This window comes from Macrobrachium rosenbergii, chromosome 53 (assembly GCF_040412425.1).
Source record: "Macrobrachium rosenbergii isolate ZJJX-2024 chromosome 53, ASM4041242v1, whole genome shotgun sequence".
Taxonomy (NCBI): Eukaryota; Metazoa; Arthropoda; class Malacostraca; order Decapoda; family Palaemonidae; genus Macrobrachium; species Macrobrachium rosenbergii.
The window spans coordinates 5,039,699-5,052,318 of record NC_089793.1 but is presented as its reverse complement, the minus strand read 5'-3'; the positions used below and the strand labels follow the sequence as shown (position 1 = coordinate 5,052,318).

General features: G+C 39.0%; 1 protein-coding gene across 1 annotated transcript; it reads left to right on the top strand.

Annotated features, from left to right (window-relative positions):
* Positions 1–2,550: 2,550 nt before the first annotated feature.
* On the top strand, positions 2,551–10,995 carry LOC136834043 (uncharacterized). The gene is made up of 3 exons (XM_067096300.1): positions 2,551–2,689; positions 3,270–3,402; positions 10,662–10,995. Exons 1-3 carry the CDS (start codon positions 2,551–2,553, stop codon positions 10,993–10,995), a joined length of 606 nt encoding a protein of 201 aa, XP_066952401.1.
* The last annotated feature ends 1,625 nt before the right edge of the window (positions 10,996–12,620 follow it).

The window sequence follows — 12,620 nt, the reverse complement described above, 5'->3', positions numbered from 1 at the left end:
GAAGATCCAGTGGGCAAATAGTCGGATATCTAGATGTTCAGCAGATGTCTTCCCTGGTCATTCTGTTGAATAATCTAGAAGACCGGCTCTGCAGAAAGAAGAAACTCTATTTCTTCGAGTATGCTCTGTCCCTTGATGAAGACTCTTCTTCTAGAAGATCTCTGTCATGCGGGCAAATAGTCGGATATCTAGATCTAATCTAGCAGATGTCTTCCTTCTGGTCATTCTGTTGAAATAATTCTGTCTGCAGAAAGAAGAAACTATTTCTTTCGAGTATGCTCTGTCCCTTGATGAAGACTCTTCTTTCTAGAAGATCTCTGTCATGAAATAGTCGGATATCTAGATCTATTCTAGCAGATGTCTTCCTTCTGGTCATTCTGTTGGAATAATCTAGAAGACCGGCTCTGCAGAAAGAAGAAACTCTATTTCTTCGAGTATGCTCTGTCCTTGATGAAGACTCTTCTAAAATAGTATTCATGTGGGCAAATAATCTAGTCTCATGAAAGACTCTTCTTCTAGAAGATCTCTGTCACATGGGCAAATCTACCTAGCAGATGTCTTCCCCTTCTGGTCATTCTGTTGGAATAATCTAGAAGACCGGCTCTGCAAAAGAAGAAACTCATTTCTTCGAGTATGCTCGTCCTGATGAAGACTCTTCTTCTAGAAGATCTCTGTCATGCGGCAAATAGTCGGATATCTAGATCTCTATTCTGGCAGATGTCTTCCTTCTGGTCATTCTGTTGGAATAATCTAGAAGACCGGCTCTGCAGAAAGAAGAAACTATATCTTCGAGTATGCTCTGTCCTTGATGAAGACTCTTCTTCTAGAAGATCTCTGTCATGTGGGCAAATAGTCGGATATCTAGATCTATTCTAGCAGATGTCTTCCTTCTGGTCATTCTGTTGGAATAATCTAGAAGACCGGCTCTGCAGAAAGAAGAAACTCTATTTCTTCCAGTATGCTCTGTCCCTTGATGAAGACTCTTCTTCTAGAAGATCTCTGTCATGTTGGGCAAATAGTCAGGATATCTAGATCTATTCTAGCAGATGTCTTCCTTCTGGTCATTCTGTTGGAATAATCAGAAGACCGGCTCTGCAGAAAGAAGAAACTCTATCTTCGTATGCTCTGAATGAAGACCTTCTTCAGAAGACTCTCATGCGGGCAAATAGTCGGATATCTAGATCCTAGCAGATGTCTTCCTTCTGGCCATTCTGTTGGAATAATCAGAAAGAAGAAACTATTTCTTCGAGTATGCTCTGTTGGAAGATGAAGACTCTTCTGTCTAGAAGATCTCTGTCATGCGGGCAAATAGTCGGATATCTAGATCTATTCTAGAAGACAGATGCTTCCTTCTGCAGTCATTCTGTTGGAATAATCTAGAAGACCGGCTCTGCAGAAAGAAGAAACTCTATTTCTTCCAGTATGCTCTGTCCCTTGATGAAGACTCTTCTTCTAGAAGATCTCTGTCATGCGGGCAAATAGTCGGATATCTAGATCTATTCTAGCAGATGTCTTCCTTCTGGTCATTCTGTTGGAATAATCTAGAAGACCAGTATCTCTGCAAAAGAAGAAACTCTATTTCTTCGAGTATCTTCCTTCTGGTCATTCTGTCCCGGTTGAGAAAGAAGAAACTCTTCTAGAAGATCTCTGTCATGCGGCAAATAGTCGGATATCTAAATCTAATCTAGCAGATGTCTTCCTTCTGGTCATTCTGTTGGAATAATCTAGAAGACCGGCTCTGCAGAAAGAAGAAACTCTATTTCTTCCCTTGAGTATGCTCTGTCCCTTGATGAAGACTCTTCTTCTAGAAGACCTCTGCAGAAAGAAGAAACGGGCAAAGACTCGGTCATCATGTGGCAAAATAGCCTGACCTAGATTCATTCTAGCAGATGTCTTCCTTCTGGTCATTCTGTTGGAATAATCTAGAAGAAAGAGGAAACTATTTCTTTCTGGCTCGGAAGAGAAGAAACTATATCTATGCTCAGATCCCTTGTTGAAATAATCTAGAAGACCGGGCTCTGGCAGAAAGAAGAAACTTACTTCGAGTATGAATCTTCTTCTTCATGGGCAAATAGTCGGATATCTAGATCATTCTAGCAGATGTCTTCCTTCGGTCATTCTGTTGAACAATCTAGAAGACCGGCTTCTGCAGAAAGAAGAAACTTATCTTCGAGTATGCTCTGTCCCTGATGAAGACTCTTCTTCTAGAAGATACATCTTCTTCTAGCAGATCTGTCATGCGGGCAAATAGTGATCTTCTTCTAGAAGATCTATTCTACAGGATGTGTCTTCCCTTCTGGTCATTCATTCTGTTGAATAAGTATGCTCTGTTCTCGATGAAGATCTCTGGTCATGCGGGCAAATAGTCGAATCTATTATTCTGTCATGGTCATGCTGTTGAATAATCTGTCCCTATTGATATGCTCTGTTCTTGATGAAGACTCTTCTTCTAGAAGATCTCTGTCTTGTCGGGCTAGATCTATACTAATGTCTTCCTTCTCTGGTCATATAATCTAGATCTCTGGCAGAAAGAAGAAACTCTACTAGTAGATGAAGACTCTTCCTCTGTCTGGTCATTCTGTTGGTCATAATCTAGAAGACCGGCTCTGCAGAAAGAAGAAACTCTATTTCTTCCAGTATGCTCTGTCCTTGATGAAGACTCTTCTTCTAGAAGATCTCTGTCATGCAGGCAAATAGTCAGCAAGTGTCTTCTTCCTTCTGGTCATAATAATCTAGAAGACCGGTCTATTCTAGCAAGATGTCTTCCTTCTGGTCATTCTGTTGGAATAATCTAGAAGACATTCTGGCTCTGCAGAAAGAAGAAACTATATTTCGAGTATGCTCAGTCCCTTGATGAAGACTTTCTCTCTGTCATGCGGGCAAATAGTTGGATATCTAGATCTGTGTCTTCCTTCTGGTCATTCTGTTGGAATAATCTGAAGACCGGCTCTGCAGAAAGAAGAAAACTATCTTCGGAGTATGCTCGACTCTTGATGAAGACTCTTCTTCTAGAAGATCTCATGCGGGCAAAATAGTCGGATATCTAGATCTATTCTAGCAGATGTCTTCCTTCTGGCCATTCTCTGTTGAATAATCTAGAAGACCGGCTCTGCAGAAAGAGGAAACTATTTCTTCGAGTAGCCCTGTTCCTTGATGAAGATTCTTCTAGAAGACTCAGCAGGCAAATAGGTCGGATATCTAGATTCATTCTAGCAGATGTCTTCTTCTGGTCATTCTGTTGGAATAATCTAGAAGACCGGCTTCTGCAGAAAGAAGAAACTCTTATTTCTTCGAGTATGCTCTGTCCCTTGATGAAGACTCTTCTTCCTGTCATGAACAGTCGGATATCTCTATTCTAGCAGATGTCTTCCTGGTCATTCTGTTGAATAATCTAGAAGACCGGTTTGCAGAAAGAAGAAACTCTATTTCTTCGAGTATGCAGTGAAGCTCTGTCCCTTGGGCAACATGAAGACTATCTCCGGCTATCAGTATGCTCTGTCCCTTGATGAAGACTCTTCTTCTAAAGACTAGTCGGATATCTATCAATTCTAGCAGATGTCTTCCTTCTGGTCATTCTGTTGGAATAATCTAGAAGACCGCTCTGCAGAAAGAAAAACTATATCTTCCAGTATGCTCTGTCCCTTGATGAAGACTCTTCTTCTAGAAGATCTCTGTCATGCGGGCAAATAGTCGGATATCTAGATCTATTCTAGCAGATGTCTTTCCTTCTGGTCATTCTGTTGAATAATCTAGAAGACCGGCTCTGCAGAAAGAAGAAACTAATCTTCCAGTCTTCTGTCCCTTGATGAAGACTCTTCTTCTCTAGAAGATCTCAATATGGGCAAATAGTCGGATATCTAAATCTACTCTAGCAGATGTCTTCCTTCTGGTCATTCTGTTGGAATAATCTAGAAGACCGGCTTGCAGAAAGAAGAAACTATCTTCCAGTATGCTCAGTCCCTTGATGAAGACTCTTCTTCTAGAAGATCTCTGTCATGCGGCAAATAGTCGGATATCTAGATCTATTATTCTAGCAGGTGTCTTCCCTTCTGGTCATTCTGTTGGAATAATCTAGAAGACCGGTTTGCAGAAAGAAGAAACTCTATTTTTCGAGTATGCTCTGTCCCTTGATGAAGACTCCTAGAAGATTCTTTCAGAAGACGGCGGCAAAGAGTCGGATATCTAGATCTATTTCTAGCAGATGTCTTTCCTTCTGGTCATTCTGTTGGAATAATCTGAAGACCGGCTCTGAGAAAGAGGAAACTATTTCTTCGAGTATGCTCGTCCCTTGATGAAGACTCTTCTTCTTAGAAGATCTCTGTCATGTGGGCAAATAGTCGGATATCTAGATCTGTTCTAACAGATGTCTTCCTTCTGGTCATTCTGTTGAAATAATCTAGAAGACCGGCTCTGCAGAAAGAAGAAACTCTATGCTGTCCCTTGATGAAGACTTCTTCTAGAAGATCTCTGTCATGGGGCAACAGTCGGATATCTAGATCCTTCTAGCAGATGTCTTCCTTCTGGTCATCATTCTGTTGGAATAATCTCCGGTTCTGCAGAAAGAAGAAACTCTATTTCTTCGAGTATGCTCTGTCCCTTGATGAAGACTCTTCTTCTAGAAGATCTCTGTCATGGGGCAAAATAGTCGGATATCTAGATCTATTCTAGCAGATGTCTTCCTTTCTGGTCATTCTGTTGGAATAATCTAGAAGACCGGTTTCCAGAAAGAAGAAACTCTATTTCTTCCAGTATGCTCTGTCATGAAGACTCTTCTTCTAGAAGATCTCTACCAGTATGTGGCAAATAGTCGAATATCTAGCTTTCTTCAGTATGTCTCCTGGTCATTCTGTTGAATAATCTAGGAAGACCGGCTCTGCAGAAAGAAGAAACTCTTCGAGTATGCCCTGTTCCTGATGCAGATCTCTGTCATGCGGGCAAATAGTCGGATATCTAGATCATTCTACAGATGTCATTCTGTTGGAATAATCTAGAAGACCGGTCGGAAAGAAGAAACTATTTCTTCGATATGCTCTGTTCATGAAGACTCTTCTTCTAGAAGATCTCACAAGTGTGGGCAATAGTCTTCCTTCAGATGTCTGGTCATTCTGTTGGAATAATCTAGAAGACCGCTCTGCAGAAAGAAGAAACTCTATTTCTTCGAGTATGCTCTGTCTGATGAAGACTCTTCTTCTAGAAGATCTCTGTCATGCAGGGCAAATAGTCCGGATATCTAGATCTATTTAGCAGATGTCTTCTCTTCTGGCCTGGTTCTAAGGAAGGACCTAGAAGACCGGTTTGCAGAAAGAAGAAACTCTATTTCTTCCAGTGTCTTCCCTTGATGAAGACTCTTCATTCTGTTGCGGGCAAATAGTCGGATCTAGATCAAGCAAGTGTCTTCCTTCTGGTCATTCTGTTGGAATAATCTCTTGCAGAAAGAAGAAACTCTATTTCTTCGAGATGCTCTGTCCATTGATGAAGACTCTTTCTTTCTAGAAGATCTCCGTCATGCGGCAAATAGTTGGATATCTAGATCAATTCTAGCAGATGTCTTCCTTCTGGTCATTCTGTTGGAATAATCTAGAAGACCGGCTCTAGAAAGAAGAAACTTCTTCGAGTATGCTCTGTCCCTTGATGAAGACTGTCTTCTAGAAGATCTTCATGCGGCAAATAGTTGGATACATCTAGTCAATTCTAGCAGATGTCTTCCTTCTGGTCATAATAATCTAGAAGACCGGTCTGCAGAAGAAGAAACTCTATTTCTTCGAGTATGCTCTGTCCCTTGATGCACACTCCTTCAGAAGATTCCCGTCAGGGGCAAATAGTCGATGATCTTCTAGAGAGATCTCTTCTGTCAATAATCTAGAAGACCCTCTCAGAAAGCAAGTATGCCCTGTCCCTGAGAAGACTCGGATATTTAGCGGGCAAATCTATTCCTTCATTCTAGCAGATGTCTTCCTCTGGTCATTCTGTTGGAATAATCTAGAAGACCGGCTCTGCAGAAAGAAGAAACTCTATTTCTTGAGTATGCTCTGTCCCTTGATGAAGACTCTTCTTCTAGAAGATCTGTCATGCGGGCAAAAAGTCGGATATCTAGACTATCTAAGATGTCTGTCATTCTATTGGAATAATCTAGAAGACCGGTCATCAGAAAGAAGAAACTGCTATTTCTTCGAGTATGCTCTGTTCCTGATGAAGACTCTTTCATGAAGATCTCTGTCTTGTGGCAAATAGTCGGATATCTAGATCTTTCTAGCAGATGTCTTTCTGGTCATTCTGTTGGAATAATCTAGAAGACCGTCAGCAGAAAGAAGAAACTATATCTTCGAGTATGCTCTGTCCCTTTTGATATAGAAGATCTCTGTCATGCGGCAAATAGTCGGATATCTTGATATTCTAGCAGATGTCTTCCTTCTGGTCATTCTGTTGGAATAATCTAGAAGACCGGCTCTGCAGAAAGAAAAACTATTTCTTCCAGTATGCTCTGTGATGAAGACTCTTCTCTTCTAGAAGATCTCTATCATGCGGCAAATAGTCGGATATCTAGACTATTTCTCCTAGCAGATGTCTTCCTTCTGGTCATTCTGTTGGAATAATCTAGAAGACTAAGAAAGAAGAAACTATATCTTCGAGTATGCTCTGTCCCTTGATGAAGACTCTTCTTCTAGAAGATATGCGGCAAATAGTCGGATATATATTCTATCATGGTCATTCTGTTGGAATAATCTAGAAGACCGGTATCTATTTCTTCCAGTATGCTCTGTCCCTTGATGAAGACTCCTTCTTCTAGAAGATCTCTGTCATAAATAGTCGGATATCTATATTCTAGCAGGTGTCTTCTTCTGGTCATAATAATCTAGAAGACCGGCTCTGCAGAAAGAAGAAACTCTACTAGTATGCTCTGTCCCTTGATGAAGACTCTTCTTCTAGAAGATTCTCGTCATGCGGGCAAATAGTCGGATATCTAGATATTCTAGCAGATGTCTTCCTTCTGGTCATTCTGTTGGAATAATCTAGAAGACCGGCTAGAAAGAAGAAACAATCCGAGTATGCTCTGTCCTCGATGAAGACTCTTCAGAAGATTTATGTGGGCAATAGTTGGTTTAGATCACAACAGATGTCTGGTCATTCTGGAATAATCTAGAAGACCTTGGGAAAGAGGAAAACTAATGCCTCTGTCCCTTGATGAAGACTTTTTAAAAGATCTAAAATAGTCGGATATCTAGATCCTAGCAGATGTCTTCCTTCTGGTCATTCTGTTGGAATAATTCTAGAAGACAGAAAGAAGAAACTTATTTCGAGTATGCTCTGTCCCTGATGAAGACTTTCTCTCTCTCTCTAGATCTCTATCTCTCTTCTGGTCTTCTGTTGAATAATCTAGAAGACTCTCTCTATTTCTCTGAGTATGCTCTCTCTCTCTCTCTCTCGGACAAATAGTCTAGATCTGTTTTAGCAGAGGTCATCTCGCCTATAGTGCACCGGCATGAAGTGCACTGACTGCAGTAACTTCTACGGTGTGCAAGGTTGAAGAGTTAGATATAAATATATATATATATATATATATATATATACATATATATATATATATATATATATATATATATATATATATATATATATATATATATATATATATATATATATATACATACATACATACATACATACATACACATACTGTCAGCAGAGATTACAAACTATGGCTTTCTGAAGCTGATGATTGTAGTGTCATAATTGTCTCGAATCTGGAGCAGTTTCTCTCTCTCTCTCTCTAACCCACGTTATTCAAGGTTGAATTAGATATAAAGAAATTGAAATATATGGCAAATTGTCTCTGGAAATAAATTGGTAACAAAAAGCAGTAATTCACTTCTGGATTATGCTTGAATACACATCTGTACCTGTATTTTTTTTTTCTCTCTCTCTCTCTCAAAAAGACGAAAATAAAGTATTAGTTTATGTTTCGTTGGCATTAATTTATTTCTGGGTTATGTTCGAGTACTATTATATACCCGTGTTTCTGGGCGCTCTCTCTCTCTCTCTCTCTCTTGATCCTGACAGATGGTGGAAGGAATCCGCTTTATCATGGCCCAGCCTTTAACTTGTAATTAAGGCGGATCATGCGGCTCCTCCTTTATCCAGAGATAAGCAGCAACTCGGAGGAAGAAATGAAAAGCTTTCTACCATACAAAACGGGCCTCGAGTCATCCAGAGAGATTTGTACGCCCTCCGAAAGCTATTTACCCAACTCAGAACCATTTCTTCTTTTTCAGATAATTTATATCTAAGTCAGAGTGCGATTATTTTAGTCTGTTTTGGTTTTCTGATTTTCGTTTTAATTAATGGATAAGGCTCCTTCCGTCAGTGCACCTCGCGCAGAGCACTGTAGGCATTAATAAGGTTTTTTTTGCAGCGTCCCTTCGGGCCCTAACTGCAACCCCTTTCATTCCTTTTACTGTACCTCCATTCATATTGTCTTTCTTCCATCTTGCTATCCACCCTCTCATAACAACTGTTTCATAGTGCAGCTGCAACATTTTCCTCCTGTTACACCTTTCAAACTTTTTTACTGTCAGTTTCCGTTTTAGCGTTGAATGACTTCACAGGTCCCAGCGCTTGGCCTTTGGGCTAAACTACACGTATATTCCATTCCTTTATTAATTACTTTATATCCTTAACTTTGTTTGATCGAGAGAACTTAGGTTGAAAATCCCGCTGTTGTGTTATGTCTGCTTACGCCCTTTTTCCCCTTTAGAAGGGTGTGACGAAAACGGTCTCTCTCTCTCTCCTCAGAAATTCCATCGGTGCCGAAACTCAGGAGAGAAATATATCGTCGATTTTGACCTACTTGTAATTCATGAGATATGATTCAACTGACTTTGTTCCCCTGACCTGATCTGATCTGATCTGATCTCTCTCTCTCTCTCTCTCTCTCTCTCTCTCTCTCTCTCTCTCTCTCAGGGCTCCTATACAATTGAGAGACAGGACCTACCCATCCCATTTACATAGTCGTGTAATCCTTTTGATGTTATTCGCATTGGAAAAGAGGCAACTACTTTCCCTTAACTTTTACGAAATAGGTGTCATGAAAGAGAAAGTAATTGCTTGATTTTACCGTAACACACCTGTTCCGTGAAAGTTAAAAGAAGGTACAGTAGGTGTTTTCTTGCTGAAGTTTCATATCTCATTCAAGATTTAATTCTTCTGATTTCAAACAATATTCCAGTCCAGACAGTCTTTTACAAAGCTTTCAGAGTCTCCATTCTAAGTCAGACAGCGCATGAATGGGTTACTGATTCACTCCAAGTTCTGATACAGTACGGCTTAAAAGTGTAATGCTACAAGGATTATTTCTTTATTGAAAGTGAATGCGTCATTCTTTGTTCCTAGTTTACGATTTTTATTGTCTTGAGTATCTCTTCCTTCACCAGTACATAAGAGGCACAGCTGAAGTTAACCAATGACTTCCTGTGAATAGCACTTTTTTAGTTTTTTGTAAAAAAAAACTATTGTGCCGGCATTGTCTGTCCGTCCGCACTTTATTTTGTCCGCACTTTTTCTGTCCGCCCTCAGATCTTAAAAACTACTGAGGCTAGAGGGCTGCAAATTAAAATGTTGACCATCCACCCTCCAATCACCAAACATACCAAATTGCAGCCCTCTAGTACCAATATTTTTTCTTTTATTTAAGGTTAAAGTTAGCCATAATCGTGCTTCTGGCAACGATATAGGATAGGCCACCACCAGGACGTGATTAAAGTTTCATGGGCTGCGGCTCATACAGCATTATACCGAGATCACCGAAAGATAGATCTATTTTCGGTGGCCTTGATTTTACGGTGTACAGAAAACTCGACTGCGCTGAAGAGACTTCGGCTCATTTTCTACTTGTTCTTTCCTTGGCCTGATATTATGGTCATTCGGGTAGTACACAATCACTCTGACACTATACCACAGGGAAATAGATAACTGCGGGTAAATCTTGGCCGGTTTTGGTTGAATTTCTAAGCCATCTCTATCACAATCTCTCAGCCTTCTGACAATGGCTTAAAAATAAAGCCGAAACCGGTCATGATTCACAAAAAGTGTTTTTTCTGTGGAAACGAGTTTATATATATATATATATATATATATATATATGCATATACAATGTATATATATTTATATAAATGTAAATACATTTTGTGTATATATATATATATATATATATATATATATATATATATATATATATATATATATATATATATATATATATATATATATATATATATATAGTCTGAATCAATAATCATATATATATATATGTGTGTGTGTGTGTGTGTGTGTACGTAATCCTCTTATCGTCCTTATCAAAGGAACCCTTGTCAATTTCCCTCCCTCTTTATCTGTTTTTAATTACCACTCCTCACTCTTCCACTCCCCTTGCGCCCTTTGATCCCACCCCCAATCAGGAATCCTTGGCGACGTTTTAATGAACCGTCCGCGGTTCCCAAGATCCTTGTGACGACCCACTGGGACGTTGAGAAAGTTCCCGTCTAAAGACCCCAAGGAAAAAGACCTCAAAGAGAAATACTCAAAAGAGAAAGAACCAGAAGAGAAAGACCTCAAAGATAAAGACCCAAAAGAGAACGACCCAGAAGAGAAAGACCTCAAAGATAAAGACCCAAAAGAGAAAGACCCGAAAGAGAAGACCCAGAAGAGAAAGACCCTGAGGAGAAAGACCTCAAAGATAAAGACCCAAAAGAGAAAGACCCAAAAGAGAAGACCCAGAAGAGAAAGACCCTGAGGAGAAAGACCTCAAAGATAAAGACCAAAAGAGAAAGACCCAAAAGAGAAGACCCAGAAGAGAAATTCCTCAAAGATAAAGACCCAAAAGAAAAAGACAAAAAAAGAGGAAGACCTCAAAGAGAACGACCCAAAAGAGAAAGACCCAGAAGAAGAAGGCGCAGAAGAGGAAGACCCAAAAGAGAAAGACCCCAAAGAGACCTCGAGTGATGGATGACCAGATGGGGAAAAGTTGAAAGACGTTGAAAGACTTTTTTAAAATTACCTTCGACTTCCAGAGGAGACTTTTAAATAAATGAGCCGTTAAGTATTTTACGAGGGGGGGTGGGTAGAGTTGTCTTTTAGTCTTCTTTTCACAGGGTTTTTCAAATGGGGATGTTTGTTCTTGATTGTGAAATGAAGTGTGGATGCGTTTGTCATTGTGGACATTTATTGAGCGTGATCTGTTCCAGGGTAAAGTTCGTAGTTTCTTAATAATAATAATAATAATAATAATAATAATAATAATAATAATAATAATCACATAATAATAATATAATATACTGAAATATAATATATATATTTATATATATATATATATATATATATATATATAAATATATATAATATATATATATATATATTCAAATGTATGTTTTCTCTTACATCAGTGGGAATTTTTCACCAGCAATAATAATAATAATAATAATAATAATAATAATAATAATAATAATAATAATACTTAATTTATTCCAAATCAGTAGAGGCAATGAAAATAATATCCAGAGGGCAAAAAATACCATCATTTACACTGATAGCAATAATAACCATAATAAGAAAAACAAGATTCCTTTAAGAGAACTTGTGGGGCTCCTGACGTCCATAATACTGGGAAAGTCGAGAGAGTAATGACCTCGATATCCAGCGGGAAGACTTAAGGGGACCTCCTATAAATTGATAGGAAAGTTAAACATTGGCTGTTTTACGTCGTAACATTTGTCCGAAGCTTTATAGGGATTTTAGCGTTCCGTTTTCTGACTTCCTAGATAGTCTTCTCTTTTCCATTTATGTGGCGTGCCTTGGGCCTATAGCTGCACCCCTTTTTAATCTTTTATTTGACATTAATTCACTTTTTCGTTTCCTTTACCTTGCTGGCCAGCCTCTCTGACTGTTAGTGTCTCAGTGTAACTGTAGGGTCTCTCTCTCTCTCTCTCTCTCTCTTTCACATACCTTTTTGCTTATCATTTCCGTGCGGAAGAATGAACGGACAATGTAACCTTGTGATATCTATTATAAGCAGATTCAGAAACTAACGGAGGAATCTCTGATTATCATAAAGCCATAATTAGGTGAAAAGACTGAGATCTCGTTTAAAATCTCTCTCTCTCTCTCTCTCTCTCTCTCTCCTCTCTGAATCTCTCTCTACGATCCATACGATCCCCTATTATATTAGTTTATATTCAGAGATCTTTAATAATTTTTCCTCATTCGTCTAAGTTTCAAATTTAGTTCGGCATCCATCACTTTCCTTAAGTTTTGTAATCATTGATTCCCTTTGTAATCATTGATTCCCTATGTAGCCTAATTCACCATTTCCCTAAGCATCCCCTGCATAATTCATCCTTTCCCTAAGCCTTCCCTAAATAATTCATCCTTTCCCTAAGCATCCCATATATAATTCACCCTTACCCTAAGCATTCCCTATATAATGCAACCTTTCCCAAAGCATTCTCTATATAATTCACCCTTTCTCTAAGCATCCCTTATATAATTCAACCTTTCCCTAAGCATCTCCTATATAATTCATCCTTTCCCTAAGCATTCCCTATATAATTCATCCTTTCCCTAACCATTCC